Raw genomic sequence first — 21,821 nt, forward strand, 5'->3', positions numbered from 1 at the left:
ACAGGAAGTAGTCAATATTCTTTGTAACTGGTAGTCATTGATAATACAGCCCAACCAAAAAAATGCTTGATGTTTTGGTTTTTAGGCCTGTTTCTGAAGTTGTTTGGTGTGCTGATTCAGAAAATTAAGAAATAAAGTGAAATGAAGAAAATTGCTTTGGATAGACCACCTCAGCTCCAGTTTCTTAGATATGGTTAACATGGTTTTCTATGGGCAAGCAGATGATGACTGGAGTATATCATACTGTATATTCTGTATCTCAAAAACTAGGTCTGATAGGGGGAAACTGGTGCCATTTTTGGAATCAGCAGGTCTAATATACCCAGAAACTTGGCTAACATCTGCGACACTAAAATGTGTGTTGGCCAGTGTAATCTTACATATATCATGTTTGTCTAATATCTTGTGAAATAAAAAGGCTGGAAATGGCATGAGTCAGATACTTTCTACTTACAACCTACAAAAAATAACTATGTTTGGATTAAAACCAAAGAAGGAGCTCATGATCCACTGCCTTCTCTTTAAAACTGCATAATTTTCCAAAGTATTGGAAGAAATAGTGAAAAGAGGGCTTCTGTTGGCCTCTGTGATGAACCTGGTCTGAAGGTATTTAGAAACAAGAAATAGCTTGCTACCTGGATTCTCTCATCCAAGATATTTCTGAGTAGACTCTAAAGGAGTTGATACAAAAGTGATATATTACATAATATGGTCCTCCAGGGTGATTCTGTGATATTCAAAACTGGCCACATATAAATGAAACGGCATTCAATAAGGTCATGTAATTGCCTGGCCTACTGTATATCTTGCCATGGGCTATGGTGATTAGAATTGATGAGAGTTGCAGGCTGACAATATCTAAGGGCTATGTGTTTCCTATCCGACTCCAGAAAGATGCTCCAAACTCCAGGAACCGCTGCAAACCAAGGTCTAGTCCCAGTGATTCTTGGCCAGAGGCCACTACCAATTGTACTTTATGTGCAGAGTTAAAACTGATATTGCATCACAAAAAGCAAAACCAGCTATACTGCTGCAAGAGTTGAGACTAATGCAAACTTCTAATTAATCTCTTTTTCAGCCCCTGAGATGTTTAGTTCTATGAAACCTATTGGCTATTCCTATGCTGTTGACTGGTGGTCATTAGGCATTACAGCCTATGAACTTCTTAGAGGCCGGGTACTGTACAGTTAACTTATCTATTGTATTGATCTTTCTATCCATTAATCCATCATTTCCAGTTATCTAGAAATCATCTCTTCCCAGATCTGCATCCATTTATGATGACTCGTTAACATTCCCGAGAGGGTCATTGCAATCTAAAAAGCAAATTGTCTTACTGATTAATGTGAATTCCTATCATAGAAGTTGTTGTAAATGTACTAGTGCACAGTAGAAAATCCATTTATATTTTGTAACTGCAGAACAATCCTGTGGTTCAAGGAAGAAAAGGTCTGCTCTGTGTGAATTACCAATCCAGCACATTTCATGTTCCAGCGTGCCTTTTGGGGGGGATTGCATTGCAGCATGTTTGCAAAGTTTGCTGTGCTTTGTCTCAAGGACTTTTAAGATCAATCAAATAAGAAGGCAAAAGTAGAACCTTATGGCAATGAAAACACCCCAAAGGGTGTAAGTGATTTTTTAAAAACCATTGTTAATATCCAGTCCTAGAATATTTTGTCACTTTCCTGATGATCTGTGTGCACAGAAGTGTTCATAGGCTGTGATGCAGATGATCCACAGCAATTATCAACAATCTGATTTTGGCTTGCTTCTTTGTTCAGCTTTGCTGAGAACATTTTTAATGTTTCTGGCTTCACATGAGCTTCAGCCCTGCACTTTCCTATGGCGATCTATTATTATGACAGGGACACTTTATGTTCCGCCACTTACTTGTGTTTCCTATCATGAAATATCCCTGTGTAAGCTTGTTACCTAAATGAAAGGGTTGAAAGGTTAAGAGCCTGGAATCCGTACTCTAGTCATTTATATGTATGGGCTACTTGATAAAGTTCCAGAGTTTGGGCGTAAAAAGAACATTTAAAAGTCAATTGCTCCTCGTTGCACTTTGATTTGATTGTTCAGCTTCCTTTCCTGAAGAATCTTCATGCAGACATTAATCTTGGGGAAAGAGGTTATCATTCAGAAATGTTAATGTCAAAATCTCAATTCCCTGACACTCTTCTTTTCATCTTATTACCTCTGAATGTGGTATAGTGATGATGGCCATTTGTCAAATACACTTTAAAGTCACGTCCGAAGTATACAGCAGCTGTTCCATGCACTTCAGTTGTGGTGCTCCATCACCCTTCATGCTCTGCTTGGCTGGTTCTGCTGGCAGTCTACTAAACAGGAAGCAAACTAATGCTGAAGAGACAGACTGGAGGGCAGGTTGGACTCTGTGTGGCATCCAGACCCATGAGCCTTCCTGTTACTATGTAGGAGTGACAAACATCTCCACAGTTTGTGTTGTACATGGCGTCTGTGGCTTATGTTGATTTGCCTTGACCTCAAGGAAGTGCTTGAGTTTCTTTGTGTCTTCCAGCAGCGGCTCTGTCATACACAATGCAGCAGTGTTGCTGTAATGCTTCTCCTGTTTGCCTGCATAGGTTGTCTTGCTGATAGACTCTTAAATACATTTTAGGCATTTTACTCTGTCAACTGAAAAGGGAAGAAATTGGGAGGTGAAATATACAGAATTATAGTACTTGGGTGTCACTTTGACTGCTGCAATTCCATTCTGTGGAACTGTGGGATTTGTAGTTTCATGAAGTATTTAGAATTCTGGGCCAGCAAGTTTTAGTAACTCACCAAGCTTCTGAATGGGTAATTTTAGCAATTTTGTTTTGCTGCGAGAGAAAAATCAGACAGTGTTGGAGGCTATTTGCAGTTGAGGACTATAACAAAGATAAACGTCAACCTAGGCAGGGGGGGAAAGCAATCCCACCGCTGCCACCAGTGTAATAAAGATCAGCATAACCTTGGGCAGGGGGAGACAAACAAACCCCCAACACCGCCCAACAGTGTGAAGGGTTAACGTTCAGCTGGATACTACTATAACAAAGATAAATGACTATAACCAGGGGGAAAGACTCTCTTATCCCACCTCAGTAATATCGTTAAGTGACCAACTGTGTTAACGATGTCAATGACCGATGTATTAGGTAGATTCGCCGCCACCACCTCAATTATATGTCTGAGGAAAACATAAGTGTGAATGTGAAATAGGTAAAGTTTATTCAAGCCCTTGGTTCTTCTTCAATGGCTGATTCTCTTCACTGACAGGACTGAACTTAGTTTTCTCTAGGCTAGCTGAGGTCTAATAATTGTGACAGACCGAGGCAGACACCAGTTTAAAGATGAAATAAGTAACAGGTTTATTAAAACTTGATGAACAATCAATTCTTAAAAAGAGTGGTACAAAAGCGTAATGCGGTTACTTGAGGCTTAGCTGTTTAGACAAACAGTCTTCTCTCAAGACTTTAACTTTTGTTTCTTGTGAGACTCTTGCTTCACACTGTTCACTAACTCTGACGCAGTGTGTCCCTGAGAACAGCCCACTGACTGCCTCACAGAGCAAACCAGGCTTTCCTACACTGACCCTACTAAGTACAGTGTTTCAGGAACCTTTGCCTTCCCTATGCTCTAACTACAAGGCTCACTTCAAAAGTTCTTCCTCCCTGTCTAAATTCCTCTCAGCTCCCTCTCCATAAAATACTTCTTCACTCTACAATGTTTAAAGCTCTTCCCCCAGCTTGTCAAAAAGACACAGCCTTTTTTCCCCTCTAAAAGCTTGCTCCTCCCCTGACTGCTCTAGCCAATCAGGAGTCGGCTGACTCCTCCCTCTTGCCTCTTAGCTCTCCTGCCTATCTCTCAACATGTCAGCTACTGACTTTCCAGGCTTTGGCCTTCCTGGCAAAAGGTTAGATTCATCACAAGGACTTATTCAGTACAAAATTTGCATAAGACCTGCATGTGCACGCACAATAGTAAACTGGTTTTTAAAAATAAATCCAGGATTACAATTCGATTATAGTGAAAAGTCTTGTATCCCTTTCATTTTGCTAGCATTGTTATTGTGCTGCTGCTGCTGCTGTTGTCATTGTCATATTGATTTCAATTAAGCTAGTCTTCCCTGTTCAGTGGTTCCATTAACAACAATGAGGACTGCAAATAGGGAAGGTAGTGGCTCTAGCGCAGGTATGGGGAAATTCAGGCCCAGGGGCCGGATGCGGCCCCTTAGGCTCTTTTTTCAGACCCTCCTCTCTCTCACCATCCTATCCTTCCTTCCTTCTCTCTTTCCTTCCTCCTTCCTTCTCTCTTTCCCCTCCCTCCCTTTCATCTTTCCTTCCTTCTCTCTTTCTGCCCCTCCCGCCATTCCCTTCCACCCTTCCTTCCCTCCCCCCTTTCCTCCTGGGGGATGTTTAGCTGGGAGAAGAGAAGGTAGAGAGGGAACATGAGAACTATGTTTCAAGATGTCAAAGGGGTGTCCCATGGAGGAGGAGGATGGAGAAAACTGACTTTCTGCTGCTCTAGAGACCAGGGCAGAAGGGAGCAATGGGTTCAAAAACCAGGGAAAGAGATTTGACTGAAAAGATTAGGAAGAACTTCCTGAGAGTAAGAGCTGTTGGAGAGTGACATAAGCTGTCTCTTGAGTGTGGTGGAGTCTCCTTTTCTGGAGGCTTTTTCACAGAGGTTGTGTGTTGGGAGTGCTTTGATTGTGCCTTCCTTCATGGCAGGGGGTTGGACTGGGTGGCCCTTGGGGGTCTCTTCCAGCTATATCAGGAGTAGGCAATATGGGGTCTAATTAATACACTTTTTCTCTCCTGTCCACTATCTCATCCTGACCAAAGTGGACCCTTTCGGGATCAAACATTTCCCATCTTTTCCATCCCTTTCTGCCTCCGAAAGAGAAAAGGAAGACGAGGAAAGGGCAGGGAGGAGACTTATGGAGAATACCTCCCTCCTGGCTTGCCCACCTCACTCCAGCCCACCATGCGAGCCCCCAAGTTAAAAAGTTTGCCCATGTCCGTTCTAGGGAATTAGTAATGGGAATGTGGGCAGCAAAGTTTCTTTGAAAGAAAACATTTAGATTAAGTTATTTCATCTGTATAATTGCTGATTGAGGATTCATTTCAAAATGAAGTATTTGCTTTGCTCCTCTTTCTTAGAGGCCATACCACATCCGCTCTAGTACAGCTGCAAATGAAGTTGCCCATGTGTTCAAGACGGCTACAGTAATGTATCCTGCTGCTTGGTCAAAGGATATGGTGTCATTAATTAAAAAGGTGAGTGTGGTTTTAAAAGGTGGGTGTGGTTTAAAGAGGTAAATGTGGAAAAAGAGAGAAACCTTTAAAGACTAGATAGAAATCCACCATATTTGGAGTGAGAAGATATGTGGATGCTAACAATAGAAACTCTGTGTTTCATTGTCTTTTATTCTTGGAAACACAAATACATTTCCTCTACAAGTGCATGTGTGGCATGATTACACATCATAATTATGTTTCCATACTCTGCACCCATTGCATGTCATTGACATCCACTCTTTGGGAGAGGAGAAAACTCACAGTGTCGTTGCATCACAGCATGAATTTTATAGCACTGGATGATGATTGGTTGATTTTTAAGTTGTTTGACTGAATGATTAAGTCACAAGTCTTTTCAAGAATTGGAAAGATTATTCTGCATTCTGTTGAGATTTTAGTCAACTAAAAATCGCATTCAGTGGATCAGTATTGGCGGCATGCACACATTCTCTTTTTAGTTTGATGCCTTTATCAGTGTTTAGCTGCTGCCATTGAATAAAATAAAATTACACATTAGAGAGGAAGAGCGATGGAGGGCTACTCATTTCAGACTTGGTTATTTGTCTTCTGTAATGTCTACTTTTGTCTTCCAATCAGTCAGCCAACTTACAATGTGAGGAAGTTTGCCCTGTGGCAAACTGTCAGTCATGCTTCTACTGATGATCTTTTTACATCATTTATTTATAACAGCTGTTCACATATTTTCACATGGTGGTACTCTGGTACATTGCCAGCATGGCTTCTTTCACCAACATATGAATTCACAGATCACACAGTCCAATAAAAAAATATCTATTCTCTTGGACTCATGGTTTTTAGGCTTATTCCTGAGGTTATTTGGGATGCTGATTCACAAAATTGCATCAGATGTTATTAATGTTATTGTTGTTATTATGTTTATTTATACCTGACATTTTTCTCCACAAGGAGATTAAAAGCAGATTGATCACAGAAGCTCTAATTTCTTTGGTATGGTTATCATGTTTTTCTATGAGCAAGCAGATGATGACTGGTTGGTGGCATATGTTCTTTATCTCAAAAACTAGAGCTGATAGGAAAAAAAACCTGGTATAATTTTTGGAATCAGCAGGTAAAATATACCCTGAAGCAGGGCTAACATTTGAAGCACCAATGTGTGTTGGTCCATGTAATATGCCAACGGTCTGTCTTCATTGGAGAGAGGATAGAGGTTAGTGGAATGGGATTTTTGTGTGTGTGTCAGGAGTGACTTGAGAAACTGCAAGTCGCTTCTGGTGTGAGAGAATTGGCCCTCTGCAAGGACATTGCCCAGGGGACACCCTAATGTTTTTGATATTTTACCAGCCTTGTGGGAGGCTTCTTTCATGTCCCTGCAGGGGAGCTGGGGCTGGCAGAGGGAGCTCATTGTGCTCTCCCCAGATTCGAACCTCCAACCTGTTGGTCTTCAGTCCTGCTGGAATGAGATAATTTCTTGGAGGCTTTATTAATTTCTCTCAGATTGTCAGTTGTGCTCTGGACAGTCCTTGCAGTGGTACAGCACTCTTCCCCCCATTAATAATTTCCTGCCATAGAAGACCCTGGAAGAGCTTTCAGCTATGACTTTTTATTCCCAGTTTATCTATTCCATCTGGTAGGGAAGGAAAAAAACACTGAAAATTTTGGCAAGCAATTTACTGGAGAAAATGCTTTGTCAAATAAAATAATAGCTGCCATAAGGAAATACAGTTGCTCCTCCCTGTTTATGGGCTAAACATTTGAATTAGAATCATAGAATCCTAGAGTTGGAAGAGACCTCGTGGGCCATCCAGTCCAAACCCCTGCCAAGATGCAGGAAAATTGCATTCAAAGCACCCCTGACAGATGGCCAATCCAGCCTCTGTTTAAAAGCTTCCAAAGAAGGAGCCTCCACCATTAGATTGATCACATATTACTTTATTTGCTGTTGCTGTCTCTACTACTGCCCTGTATATAACCAAAAATATGTTATCTTTGGGCATTTCTAGGTCTCCCAGATCAATTCTAATTAAGCCCTCAGGTTTAATTAATTTTTTCATATTTTTTTAAAAGGATAAATAACATTGGTCTGATAACTTAAAAACTGATGGGGATAAAACATAGAGGTAAACTCTGAAGCTTATCATGCTCCTTGCCCAGTTTGTGTGTGCGTGGATATGTGTCTTCAAGCTGTCTTTTGACATATTGTGACTCCGCTAATTTTATGATTTTTTTAAGGTAAGCAATCCTTGGGGGTGCTTTATCTCATTCCATCCCATGACATGTAACCTACAGCACCTGCTATTTGTTGGCTGTTCTCATCCAATTGCTAAATGAGGCAGGCCTTACTTTCCAAGATCAGACATGATCTGGTGCCTTTCTTACTAGCTCCAGCTTTCTGGGATTCCCCTCCTGCCCTGTGTGCAACCTCAGCTCCAGCCATGGAGTTGCCCTTTCCCAGCTACATCACTGTGTAGGGGGACTCCTAACTAACCTCCAGCTACAGGTTATACAGAGACTAACAGAGACTAATTTTCTTCCAGGCCACTAGCAAGTATAAGGTTTGATATCTTTAGCTGAGACTGTGTGCAGAGGGGATCATTAAGAAAGGAGGCACTTTCTTTCAAGCGGAAAGGTGCACATGCTGATATTAATGAGGAGTTAATGCCAATGGAATCCCAGGCTGCCAGTGGAATTATATTTTATTTGTATTACTTTATTATTTATTTAGACCATTTCTACCCTGCCCTTCTCACCCCCGAGGGGGGACTCAGGGCGGCTAACACAGGCAACAATTCAATGCCAACAGTATCAAAACAACAATATAAAACAGCAGTGCCTAAAGTGCTGTTGTGCCCTCTAGCCAAAGGCCTGGCTCCAAAACCATGTCTTTAAGTTTTTTCCTAAAAGTAAGGAGGGAGGACGCCGATCTAATCTCGCTGGGGAACAAATTCCATAAGCGAGGGGTCACTACCGAGAAGGCTCTGTCCCTTGTCCCCACCAGATGCGTTTGAGACGCTGGTGGGACCAAGAGCAGGGCCTCCCCAGTAGATCTTAAATTACAAGGTGGAACGTAGAGAGAGATACATTCGGATAAGTAAGCTGGGCCGGAGTCATAATTATATGGTCCCTAAAGTGTCTGAGGAGCCATAAGAAGGATTTGATTTACCCCTCCAGTGCCCGTGATATATCTTTGTACTTCCTCCCATGGAAACTTCCACAGCTTTCACCTTTCGAGTGTTAAAACATAAACAATGATTTTGGCATTATCACTAAAGAACTTCTCACAAAGGGACTAGTAGTGGAATGGTGACCATTACAACGTTTTAGCCAAGACTCATCAGGTCATGTTTAAAGCAACCACCGCATCACAGCATTTTTATGTGACTCAGAAACTTAACATGTTTAATCTGTTCTAAAACTGAATAATTTCAAACTGGCTGGAGTAAATAATAATACTGCAACACGTATGTTCATCTCTTTTGTATTTCTACATGTCATTTTGCATTTTTTTAAAAAGAAATTGTGGCATTCTGGAAAGCCTACAAGCCTTTTCCTTCTTCTTGAATTAATGATGATACCTGATGTCACCATAATTTAAATGCCAACTTTGCCCTCTTTGTATCTGTTTTAGCAGCATTATGTATTATAGATGAGACCAACTGGAGTTGTCAAATTATGTCCTATTAGGTCTCCACTGAATTTCATCAGAAATTGCAGGAGGTCATGCAGGTACCATTTCCATATGTGAAGTAAAAAATCCTCCTTTCAGCCTCTCTGTTGCCAGTTTGCAATGGGTGCATGTTGTTTGTGCAGGACAACATAGGGAAAACAATTAGAAATTAGCAGTGTAGTCCTATGCATGCCTTTTAAGGATTAAGTTCTATTGAGGTTAAATACAGTTGCTTCTAGCAGTACAATTGTGGTATTTGGTCTGAGTGTTGGACTATGACTCTGGAGACCAGAATTCAAGTCTCCACCAGGCTATGGAAACCCTTTGAGTGACCTTGGGCAAATCACAATCTTTATCCTTCAGAGGAAGGCAAAAGCAATCCTTCTGAACAAATCTTGCCAAGAAAATCCTATGATAGGTTCGCCTTAGGGTTGACATAAATCAGAAATGACTTGAAAACACACAAGAGCAACAAGGTGTGCATGGTATTTCAGCCTAAATGTATATTGTTATAAATGTAGGCTTTAAGGACAATATGGATTTAAAAATATTAACAAAACAAAAAAAAATCCTTGATTTTTGCCATTTTATGTAAGGGACATCATTTTTCTATGTAACTGTATATAATTGGAATTGAGCATCCACAGATTTTGGTACTCATTGGAGGGTCTTGAAACTAAATCTGAGTGGATACCAAGGTCCCACTGCCTTAGGCTTGCAGTTCAGTGCAGGCAATCCCATCCAGCACATGTGGTGGATATATGGTAAGTAGGCTTCCACCTCCATGGCAGATATGAGTATCTATTTTGACCCACATCAGAGTGCTTGTAATAGTGACATTGAACTGGTGGAATGCATCATTTTATGCAAATAGGCTTGAAGCCACTTATTGAGTGTGAGTAGCAATGGTCAGTTACAACATAGAAGAGTTTAGTAGTGAGTACCACTGTATTATGCTTGATGTAAGTAATGTGTCTAGATGTCATAAATATCTTGCATGTGTCTCTTTGGGCTCTTAAATGGATGCCACTTACATTATATTTATAACATTTAATCCCAAAATTGTATTCAATACATTCTGTTCAGGCTGAGAATATGGGAGCAGGCCCATGCTGTTGGAATACATTGGAAATCATAGGGCTTTCCAGATATTGGGTTATTTTAGGTTTTTCAGGCTATATGGCCATGTTCTAGAAGCATTCTCTCCTGACATTTTGCCTGCCTCTATGGCAGGCATCCTTAGATGTAGTGAGGTGACCTCACAATCTCTGAGGATGCCTGCCATAGAGGCAGGCGAAACGTCAGGAGAGGATGCTTCTAGAATATGGCCATATGGCCCAAAAAACCAACAACAATCCAGTGATTCCGGCCATGAAAGCCTTCGACAATACATTTCCACATATTGTTGTGTTGCAAGTCCCATCCGTCCTTACCAACATTGGTATTTTAAGTAATGTTAATGGCTTGAATTCATCATCTTCATCATAAATCCCATCTCTGGGTTAAAACCAAATTTAGTCCTACTTAGACCCCACTCAGTGGTATCTGTGGGACTTAATTGTGACCAGCAAGCTGAATTCATTTCATTAGTTCCCCTTATAGTTGAGCTAGTGTGGTATTCAGCTTATTGTTAAACAACAGCAACCAACACCAGTTTTGAAACCAGTCTCTCTTGCTCATTAAAAGCAAATCGGAGTGCAGCGTTTCAGAAGCTTTGCCATCCATCCCACAGTGATACGTGACAAGGTCTTTATAATGAGGACTGTGCTTGTGTATTGGGGACTACTTTGCCTTTGGACAGACAGCAGGATTTCCCCACTTGCTTCATTATTTTTACTTGTCTACATTTGATTTCCATGAACGTTTTACAAGTTTAGCAAATAATGTATTTGTATTCCTGCCTCACACCAATCATTTTGAGATGTTTTGCTGATTCATATGAAATACCTGAGCAAGAACAAATACATCAGAAACCATATGGGTGGCAGGTGCCCGTGGCATACAAACCCTCAAAATAAGCCCAATGAGGCTGATTCAAGCTGGAGTTTGTTTGAATTATATGTATAGTAATGCAGACATAACGATAAACTATTCCTGCAAAATCTCTTTGTGAGGATGAGAAAAATCTGTCACAACAGGGCTCTTCGAATAACTTGGTTTAGCACAGCAAGCACCTGTGGACTGTTGGCTCCAGTTGTAGTAAGAAAGCGTTCAGTAAATTACTGCTGAAGTAGAATACTTGCTGCTGCTCAGCCAACTAAGCAGTTAGTTAGAAAAGTTGTTAGCAGTGTGGAGAACCTGACCCTATAGTCAACTGTGGGGAGTGTGATGGATGAGGGTGTGAGAAATACTGGAATGCTTCTCCATTGCCAGCCAGGACAAATTAAAACTCTTAAGGAAGGAAACACATGACTTTAAGCTGTGCTTTCATTGCTTTCTCAAACCAAGCCGTATGCTAAGGTAGAAAGTAGAGGCATTTTTCATTGGCAAAAGGTGCCTTCAAGATTTTTTTTTTTTTGGTTTTACAATAGCCATGTTTCAGGTGTCATACAAAAGTTTCTATGTGGAAAGGAGACTGGGAGCTGTATTTTGCCTCTTGTCTTCTAACCTCCTTGAGGTGTAACCAAAGATTTGAAGCAAAACTTTAACCCTATTCTAGTAATTATGCTTACAGTTTTCTCAAGACATTCCATCCAAGAAATACTTTGGTAGAAAATGAGTAGACTTTTATAATGCCTAAATAGGCCTTGTGCTGCTTCGTTTCTCTACATAATTGTCATCACAGCTTGTAATCGTTGTTTTGTTTACTACTCCCACTGAAAATAATGCTGCAAGTTGCTTCTGGTGTGAGAGAATCAATTGTCTACGAAGATGTTGCCCAGGAGATGGCCGGATGTGTTACGATCCAGCAGGGAGGCTTCCCTCCCGTCTCCCGTCTTTTGTTCATATATCACCTAGCATGCCAATGGCTTAAATCAAGAAACAGAGATACTTGCAGGAACACCTCAGCAAGCAAGAATCTAAAAGTGGCAGGTTAAAACAGTGGCTGAGATCAAATGAGAAATTCCCTCCTGGGCACACAGAAAATTAGGCGAACTGGAAGTTGCCGAACAGGCTGCACTCTGGCACCATGAGATACCGAGCTAACCTTAAGAAATGGGGCAACATAGCAGAGCCCATGACATGCGAGTGTGGAGAAGAGCAAAACACAGACCACTTACTACAATGCCACCTGAGCCCTGCCACATGCACAATGGAGGACCTTCTCACAGCGACACCAGAGGCACTCCAAGTGGCCAGCTTCTGGTCAAAAGACATATACCATAATACCAAGTTTTTAAACTTTGTGATTTTAAATGCATTTTAACTGTACCCTTAACTCACTTCTGACATGATAAATAAACTGAAAATAATAAAATAATTTGCACTATTGTATACCTAAAACATCTGACCAGGGCAAATTGAGCCACAAAACGCAACAGCTTTCTGAGAGTTTATTAGACATGAGGGAAGGATGATACACTAAGATAATGTTCTATCTGTAACTATTTAATAATATTAATAGAAATCGTTATAATGCAAAAGATCTTGTAGCCTAGGTGTTTTCTTCAATTATCACCGAGATAGCTCTCAGTGCTGTATTTAGGTGTTAGGTTCATATCAATGAAAAATAATGCTAAAACAAAAACTAGTTAATATTAAAGGTGCTACTATATTGCTTAACTCCCTGCCTTCCTTCCCCTCAGACAAAAAAGAGGTATTAGACACTACAACACAGTGAATCCATGGATGAAGAGTCCACATTTTCCCAAGTTCAAAGGCAAAATAGTGACTGCAAAGGATGATGGGAGCTAAAATGTTAAAACATGAGGTGATGGTTGAAAATACTGGCATAATGAGCAATGATGGAGGTTCTGCATAGTCCCAATCAGATGAAGCCTTACCTGGAGAAATATTGTGGCTTTAACACTCATCCATTACTACTTCAAGGGGTTTACTTTTGTATAGATTCAAACAATTGAAAACCATGTTCACCATTTGGCAAGGGCCCCGCTGATCTTCCTTTCATTGGGAGGGAGCTGGAGCAAGACAGTTCTTGTCTGTGGTGCAAAGGTGATGCTGGAAGCCCTAGTTCTCTGCTGACCCCCACATAAACACCACCCAGCTCAGAAACTAGAATGTGAATGTAGTGAAAAGAAGCTACAGCATGGATCCAAGGCTTCTTATACTACGTGAGGAGCCTAGGGAGAACTGATGATCCTGAGCTGCAAAGAAAGGTCCTACATGGTTGGGAAAAAGTTTCTTGGACATTGATCCATAGTCCTTGATCAGATCAAACTAGACTCATGCATTTTGGTTGCTGAGTGGCAGATGGGGTGTTTATGCTCAGTGTAACCCTTCAAACAATCTGAGTTTGATTTATATCCACTGGTGCCTGCAAAAGTGAATGATCATTTTTTAAAAATGATTATATGGCCTAGATCTTTCTCCTCCTCCCCCCCCCCCCCTCTTTCTGCTATTTCCCAGAAAACTCAATCATATTTTTAATATAGGATATAAGATTATAAACTTCCTTGCATGTCGTGCTTCATTTCTTTTAACAATATACTGGTTACCAAAGAATCCATGCTGGGGGCAAAATTAATAACTTGACGTTTATGTTATGAGAAACACTCACACATGTCCTTGGTTGTTATGAGAAAAGAAAATAATAGAATATTAATAATAATAATACCTATTGACACACACAAAAATAGATGTATATTTCATCACTTTGAATTAAAATTAATCATGATTAACATCTGGTAGATTTTTATTTCATCCATCCAATTTGCAATAAATATCTTTTGTTTTCTCTCTACTGTGATCCCTATGTTTACAAGCTGGTTAATTTGTGTTCCTAGTTATTGGAGATAACCGCAGAGGAACGATTTTCTCAGCTGAGTGATATCCAAGACTTTGCTTATTTGGCTGATATCAACTGGGATGCTGTTCTACAAAAGAGAATAATACCTGGATTTCTTCCTACTGTAAGCATGCTGTTTGTTTTTTGCACCCCTTCTCCATGACTATAGTATAGATCAGTGGTTCTCAACCTGTGGGTCCCCATGTGTTTTGGCCTATAACTCCTAGAAATCACACCCAGTTTACCAACTGTTAGGATTTTTGGGAGTTGAACGCCAAAACATTTGGGGATCCCCAGGTTGAGAACCACTGGTATAGAGTATTATGATTTTAAAAAAATTAACTGTTCTAATATATCTCTAGCATTAAATCACTAATTATAGGGGAGAGCTCATTTCCCAGGTGTAGGTGGCAATAGAAAAACATATTCCATGCAAATTGCATTATGACTGGAATGATCTCTCTCTCTCTCTCTCTCTCTCTCTCTCTCTCTTTCTGTCTGTCTGTCTGTTTGTCTGCCCATTTCTAGAAAGGGAAGTTAAATTGTGACCCAACCTTTGAACTTGAAGAAATGATCCTGGAATCCAAACCACTTCATAAAAAGAAGAAGCGCTTGGCTAAGAAGGAGAAGGAGAGCGGCAAAAACGATTCCATCCAGGTGAGGCACGGAGAGGTTGATCACCATGTTTATCCCATCTTACACTTTGGGAAGTGCAACTTTGCAGATGCCAGTGGACATATTTCTTATTTGACGATGCCAAGATTTTAATAGTTTTCATCTTCATTTGATGTTTTTGTAAAATATTGGTCTCAAGAGACAAAAGATTATGCTTCTCAAACTGCTTACTCAAGTCTGATTGCATTGACATTTCTGGCAGTGCTCAAGATGTGTGGTTTGGAAAGAAGGCTGGAGCCCAAGCTAGCAAGTCTTGAGCTATAGCTGCTTATCTCTGCCCACTTGGATAATAATGACATTGTTTTACTTTCTAATTCTCTGTATTTCTACTGTGTGTTGCTGATAGATTCCATGTTTATACCACATTTTTGGCACAAAAGATGTAGAAGGCTTTTTGTGGGATTATCAGTACCTCATAGGCCTTTCTGAATATCATTATTTTTTTAGGCCATTAGCAAAAGCTCACATCAAAACCCATATTGCAAACCACCTTTGATCATAGATAAATTATGTAAAGAAGCACTAATCCCACCGCTTGTCAACAAAATTATGTGAGGAAGTATTAATCTTCTTTATAGCCACTAATATTCTGTGAGGAACCTTCTTTTAGATATCAATTAAGCTGCCACCAATATGTTTAGAGACGCTGGTTTAGGTCTCTGTTTATCTTTAGTTGTGTTGTGAGGTGACTTTGGTAGTGTGGAATGCACCAAGCATGACAGCAATCGAGGAGGCAGGTTTGAAATATAAAGAGAACAAGTTTTATTGTTAACAGATACATGTTTCTGATGATACAATTCTACAAACTTCTTCTTTAGTGAAGTGCTTATACTACTTCAGAGTTCCCTATTGTGAATGTCCACACTGTTTGCCCTATACTCGGAACAAACCACTGATCACCAGTCTTTCCTTACTGGCAATCCTGAAGACCCCCTCTGTTAGATTCTTTTAACCTAAGCAATCTAACAAGGTAACACCTTCAGCTCTCTTGCTGAAGAAATATTCACGAATTCTAGGAACTACTGAATTCTCACAGCTTCACAACAGAGCCCTAACTGGCTATCCTCTTCCCCGGGTCTCTTCCACCGGACTGGAGCTTAACTGCCACTTTCAAACCTTTTCCTCCTTAAGCTCCGCCCACCTCCTCTGAGGCTTTGTCTTGTCACCATGGCAACCTATCCCTCACAGCTAGGCCATGGCAATAAATGTAATACATAAATACAGTTTAAATACAGTATAATAAACACTCTATAATAAACTATTCTCTACAGATATATTGTGCTTTCTGTTTTTGAGTAGTCCTTTGGGGGAAGGTGGGATAGGAAAGAAGGGAAAAGGGGAATGTAAACACTCACACAGTGTCTATACTGTTTGCAAATAATGAGGTGGAAAATATTAATGTTTGCTCAGTGACGACTCTTAATGTGAGCCCTTTCACATGGTACAAATTATAGTGCTATGATTCCCCTTTAACTGCCATGACAAGACCCTATGGAATCCTGGGATTTGCAGTTCTCCCTTCATCTGTCTTTTGCCGCATTCAGTCATTGACTCTGTCATGGAGGAAGGCCAGCTGCCAAACCCACTGGACCGCTTTCCTTAAGTGTCCCCATTAAATGTTTATACTTCTAGCTTTGCTGCTTTATGTTATACGAAAGGGTTCTCCTGACCAGTCTTTTCTGTTTGTTTTATAATGGAAGGCTTGTAACCTCCAGAAACACCTGGAATCAATCCAAAAAGACTTCATCATTTTCAACAGGGAAAAGTAAGTATTGACCTGGAAAGGAGACTTTATCTTGGCAAGTCGACTAATGAACTCAGTCTGTTTTATATATAAAGAAGTCTGATTAGAGCTCTTCAAATAATTAAGAAGGCAATTTGACACAAAATCCATAGGATAGCCCTAGGGAATTAGACTTTATTCATCGGTCTTTGTGTTGGGCTGCTGTTGCAGCAATGCTACTGAAATCCAGTTGTGAAGGTTTGTTCATGGGACGATTTATACAATTATTTCAGAGGGTTTGTGTCTCTCTTCTGCACTACTCCATTCCTCTTTTGGGAAAATGTGGTGATACAGTTAGGAAAAAAAAATTCTTGGTATGGCCAATAAAAGAGATAATGTTGGAACAGTAGATAATTTCTTCTAATAGGCCATCATAGAAAAAGTGAAACATCCTTTTCTATCTACTGGGATATCTACTATTCTAGTAAAGGCGAGAGTGCTCCAAACATGTTTCAGCAATCTGAAAGTAACTGGAAATCCAACTCTCCATTGTCCAATCCAATGGCATTCTAGCTTCAGATCCTAGGTGCTATGAGCAGCCTCTTAGTCCATGATTAAGAACTCAGGTACTCATAGAGTTGCCCATAAGTATGATCTGCTAACAGTGGAAATTAGGTAACTCTAATAGTCAGTTTCAAATAGGGGAGCAGATACTGCTTGTAATAGAGGGAAGAGCTGATTTTAGAAGTGAGGCAAGTATTGTATTGTAATGTGATGTGATGTAAACAGTAAATGGGGCTTCATTGCTGAATGATTATGGACTTTGATCTTTTCTTCTGCATGCTATAGGATGAGGCAACAGCATAATGAAATGCAAGAGAACTTGATGTTGACACAAACCAAAGACAACCAGGAAGAAGATGACCAGAATAATAATATCTGAAATCCATTTGGCTTCTGCTCAGGTGCTGCTGTTGAAGGTCTAGGCTTCGACTTTAGCTACATCCCGAAGGTTGACAAATAAAACTTCACACTGCTAGTAAGAACGGCAGACACTTGGAGCTAAAACCTGGGTGTCTCCTCCTAACATAAGAAGTTAGGGCCTAGTTTCTTGCAATAGTATATAAGGCATCGGCTCTCATTTTTATGCCTTCGCCGATGTTTAAGAAAAAGTTTGACCATATGGAAAAAATCTGGTATTTTTTCCTCAATAGTAGAAGATTAAAGACATTCCTTGTTTTATTTATGTGGCTGCTGAGGATTGGTGTCAGTCAACTGCCAATAGGAAAACTTACAAAGTTTTTATTATATGTTTGCTAGTTGGATGGTTCCTTATTTTAATGGACATTGGAAAAAGATGGGAAAACTGCAAATGCAGTGCAATAGTCTAATGTCAAAACCAGCATATTCAATACCAGTACTCTTCCAATCTAAAATTATATTCCATTTATGAGCTCACTATAGAAAAGGGAAATTACCTGTAGTTCTTTGCTTTGAGATTTTTCCACTGTTGGCAGCATGTATATTTTAACTTTAAAAAATTAACCCAGCATACTTATAAACAGGAGAATCCACATGTAAAGCCCTAGAGCTCCTACATGAAGCAGAAATTACTGATAGCATGAACAAACCTGAAATAAAATATACTGAGATCTTCTACTAGGACCTGCTTAGAAGTAGAATTCACCAGCAAGTGCAATAGACAATCCATTATTGTAGGGAGAAGGCAGTGGGATGAAATGATGCTAAACATTTTAAAAGCTTGCATCTAAGAAGAATAGTTATAGTGCTACTTATTCTAAATATTTGGGAAATTACTATGATCAATATCATATGCTTGATATAAACTGTGATTACTCTATCCTTTGTAGTCTGAGACTGCAATTTGACACAGTCAGATCTGCTAAGACTTGTCACACATCTGAAGGACAGAAAACTAGGATAAAGGGAGCATACCAAACCTTAAAATTACACAATGCTTCACTTTTGGAGGATTACTAAGAATAGTTCTTTAAGGGAAGAGTATTTTATGTGTTGGAAATTCATTTATCTGCCCTGCTTTATGTCCCAAGTTCCCTTTTATCCCTTCCTATATTTCATCTCTCTTCAGATATAATAGAGTTGGTTAGAAGACTAAGCCATAGCAGTGATGTAAAAATCAAGCCCATAATCTCCACTTTCTTCATTTTTATGAGGCTCTTTGCAATTGGAGCCAAAATGAGCTGGATGATTGCTTCACCGCTTTGAGGCCCACTGCCCTCTGGTGGCCTTCCATTTTTAAGTGCTTCTTTGTTGATTTCAAAACAAAAGGTTTCTTAGCAAACAGAAAGTACAATGCTACCGTAAGTTCAGTACTTCTCACTGATTTCAAAGGAAGCATTGAACTTGCCCTGCTGGTGTCCATCGGCCAGTATTCTACACAAGCTACTTAGTTAAATATATTTAACTCAATAATTTTTCCTAATTCAAACCTGATGGACATGTCATTCATGTTTTGATGGCCAACAGAATGGGCTTTCTACTACCCACGCAGTTGGTGCCTGGTAAAATAGGTTGTAGGAATTGAGATTCTGAAAATAGTGTTAGGATTGTGATCAGCAATCGTGTATCAGGAACAGTTACTTAGATTTACCCATCCATAGCTGTTCCATATTCATGAGTGCTGACAACTGCGACACTACTGCCATGATCATAACTCTTACCCTCCCTGGCTTTATCAGGTATCAGCTACATACAAAGATCTTTGCTGACAAATGAAGCACAGGTGAACCCATCAGTTTTGGGGTGGGAAGCTGGGTCAAGACAGGTTGCGGATACAGAAAACTGGTCATCACCCTTTGACATTTTCATTACCACACTAAAGCAGGACACAGGTTCCTTAAATTAGAGATCAACTTGTTGCTTGGAAAAATTGAAATAAACAAGGAGTTGTTCATGGCATCCTACTAGCTAACATTGCATACCACACTTTTATCTATACCCCCTACAGAAACTAATATGTACTGCTTTTTTCAACAAAATGCCAGGAATGCCTTCTCTACCAAACAAACCAAATCTAGGTTGCTGGCTGAGACCTAGCGCTTCTAGCTGCTTTATTCTGAGATTAACTGGTTGCAATTGAAGCTGTTTTGGAGCAGGAGTTCCAGAACTGTCATTTTCAGAAACTGAAAAGTAGCTGTGATCAGGAAAGTGGCTCCAGTGCCTGCTGTGACCATTATGCTCAAAAAGTCGTTGCCTTCTACGGAGTAACTCAGACCAATTCCTGTTTAGTTTATAAAAGCTTACCTGCTGTTGCCTAAGCAAGGATGTATTTATTGTAGAATCACTTGAAAAACCGTCAGTCATCCAGTTTGAGAGAAAAATAAGTCATGTTCAGTCATGTTATATAAAAGGCACTCGCTGTCTAAGTCCTATAACTTGCTTGTTGTGCTTGACTGCCTCTCACTTTTGGCCTGGCCTGCTGCACCAGGCTGAACGTTGACAGCACTGCGTCTCACCTGCCCATCCCCATCCGAAGAAATCAGTCCTTCTCATTGTGGTACAGCATCAAGAAAAATCCATCTGGCCCCTCAATGCAGCTTTTGCCCAATAGTTTAGACACCTTCTACTGAATCCCAAAGAATACATGGCTTCTATCTCTGACTAACCAATAACACCGTGTGATTGACAACTTCACATTGATCTCAATATCAGTGATTGAATGGATGCTGTCATGTCAGTACTCATAGAAGATTGTGATAATCCCTGCAGTGTTCAGTCTAGAAGTATCTAGTGATAAATAAACATTGTCTGTAACTAACTGCAAACATCTTAACTGCATTCATCACATTACGACTATAACCGAATTGTATGTGAGAGAGATTATCTTATCTCCTTTTGCAGTGAAAGTGCCTCTTTAGTTACTTCTGTTACTATAGGAATGCAGATGTCATGGTTCAAGCGCTGCCTCCTCAGTTGTGGGTGCTGAAGCAACAGTGAGACGAAGGTAAAGAAGTGTGTTTTGTTCTACAAGCCAGTGGTTTGTAGCATTCAATTTGTTTTAGTCATGTTAAAGAAAAAAAAGTTTATGTTATTAGCAATTACACTGTAAGGGTGTGTGTGCGTCTTGGAACTATTCACATAATTATCCTATCCTATATATTCAAGTATAAGTCTAGAAATTTTAATTAAAAAGCATGGGTTGCTTATCAATGGGGTCAGTGTGAGCACAGCACTGTAACTTAACACCAGAAAGTTGTCAAGGTTTGCCCATGATGCTGACACAGGTATCAAATTTGCAACCAATATGTAGTTCCTCATGCCCAGTTACTCATCCTCCTTTGGCCAGCTGCTGAATCCTGGGGGGTTGTCTGCTGTGCTCACTCACCAGTAAAGAAGAGAAGGCTGGAAAGGTGACTATAGAGAAGCTGAGAATGGAGAGAAAAATGAAGTGTGTTCTTCAATAGTGTGTACCTGTCTTCTCCTTCTAGGAGCCTAGAGCAGTCAGATCTTCACAACCTTAATGGTGCTGTCAGCACTGAGCCTAGACCTGTGAGAACCAACAGATAGCTTATGAATTAGGCCCAATTGTGTAATTCTGCTGAGAGGATGGTTTCCATCAGTGGAACCAAGAAGGGATGATCTTCGATCCAGAGTCCTCAAAATCTAGTCTGGAGTGCTAGGAAACGTGGAGAAGTTGTGTGGCAGCCATTGAGGGGGAAAGTGCAGACATGGCATACCAGTTCTTCTGGTCACAATGGATTTAACTGTTCAGACTAGTAGGCAGGAATGGCTGACTATTTTGGTACATGAGGGATTTAAGAAATCGTAAGCTGTATTTATAAAAATAATTATTTAAAATTCTACTTACGACAGGGACTTCAGGATTCTTGTACAGTTTTGATTGATCATCATTTTCAAACAAAAGCCTTTCCAAGAAATTTCTGATTGAGGAATGTGGGTTCAACACATTATAATAAAATCACAACATATGTACACAGGGTAGTTTTCTGTACAATGGCAAATAGTAGATATTTAAATCTATCTATTTCCATGTCTCACGAAACATACAAGGTTTGTTTTCACCATTTTCTTTCACAGAGAGGTGGTGAAGGCAGTTTATTCATCGCAAATATTAAACTGGATAATTGTGTCATAAAAATAAATAATTGGCATTTTTCTCTTCCATTTTATAAACCTGGTCTATTAAACTTTCTATATGATGCTTATGTGTATTGAATCTTTTTTCCCCGTCTCCTGAGTTTTGTAAAACACACGTTAGTTGTATTAATGCATACAGATTTGTTATGCCAATATTTCAAAAAGGTGGGTTTGTGGGCAAGGCAGAACTGTGAAGAAATGCAGAAACCCAATGTCCCAGCCTTTTGAAATACCACGGTTACCACTTGGCCAGTCTGTTCTGGGCGCAGTGTGACCAAATGGGTCAACAGAGGAATATCATGCCACAGTCTTGAAAAGGAAACCAGAGTATGGGTAGCAGCAGCCCTGTCCAGTTGCATTGAGAATTGTAATCCTCATTTGTGCTGGGCCATTTTAGCACTTCCTGCGTTTTTGCTGTCTTAGGTC

General features: G+C 40.1%; 1 protein-coding gene across 3 annotated transcripts in view; it reads left to right on the plus strand.

Annotated features, from left to right (window-relative positions):
• STK32A (serine/threonine kinase 32A) overlaps positions 1-21,459 on the plus strand; it is a 107,847-nt gene extending 86,388 nt beyond the window's left edge. For 2 of the 3 annotated variants that reach the window (XM_060765136.2, XM_060765137.2), the window contains exons 8-13: positions 1,079-1,176; positions 5,169-5,285; positions 13,857-13,982; positions 14,387-14,515; positions 16,234-16,298; positions 17,106-21,459. In XM_060765136.2, coding sequence (XP_060621119.2) covers positions 1,079-1,176; positions 5,169-5,285; positions 13,857-13,982; positions 14,387-14,515; positions 16,234-16,298; positions 17,106-17,199 — 629 coding nt within the window. In that variant the 3' untranslated portion in view covers positions 17,200-21,459. Of the gene's footprint in view, positions 1-1,078; positions 1,177-5,168; positions 5,286-13,856; positions 13,983-14,386; positions 14,516-16,233; positions 16,303-17,105 lie in introns of those variants that run through there. The other variant, XM_067463711.1, reaches the window with a different exon arrangement.
• Positions 21,460-21,821: the final 362 nt, after the last annotated feature.

Source organism: Anolis sagrei, chromosome 2 (assembly GCF_037176765.1).
Source record: "Anolis sagrei isolate rAnoSag1 chromosome 2, rAnoSag1.mat, whole genome shotgun sequence".
NCBI lineage: Eukaryota > Metazoa > Chordata > Lepidosauria > Squamata > Dactyloidae > Anolis > Anolis sagrei.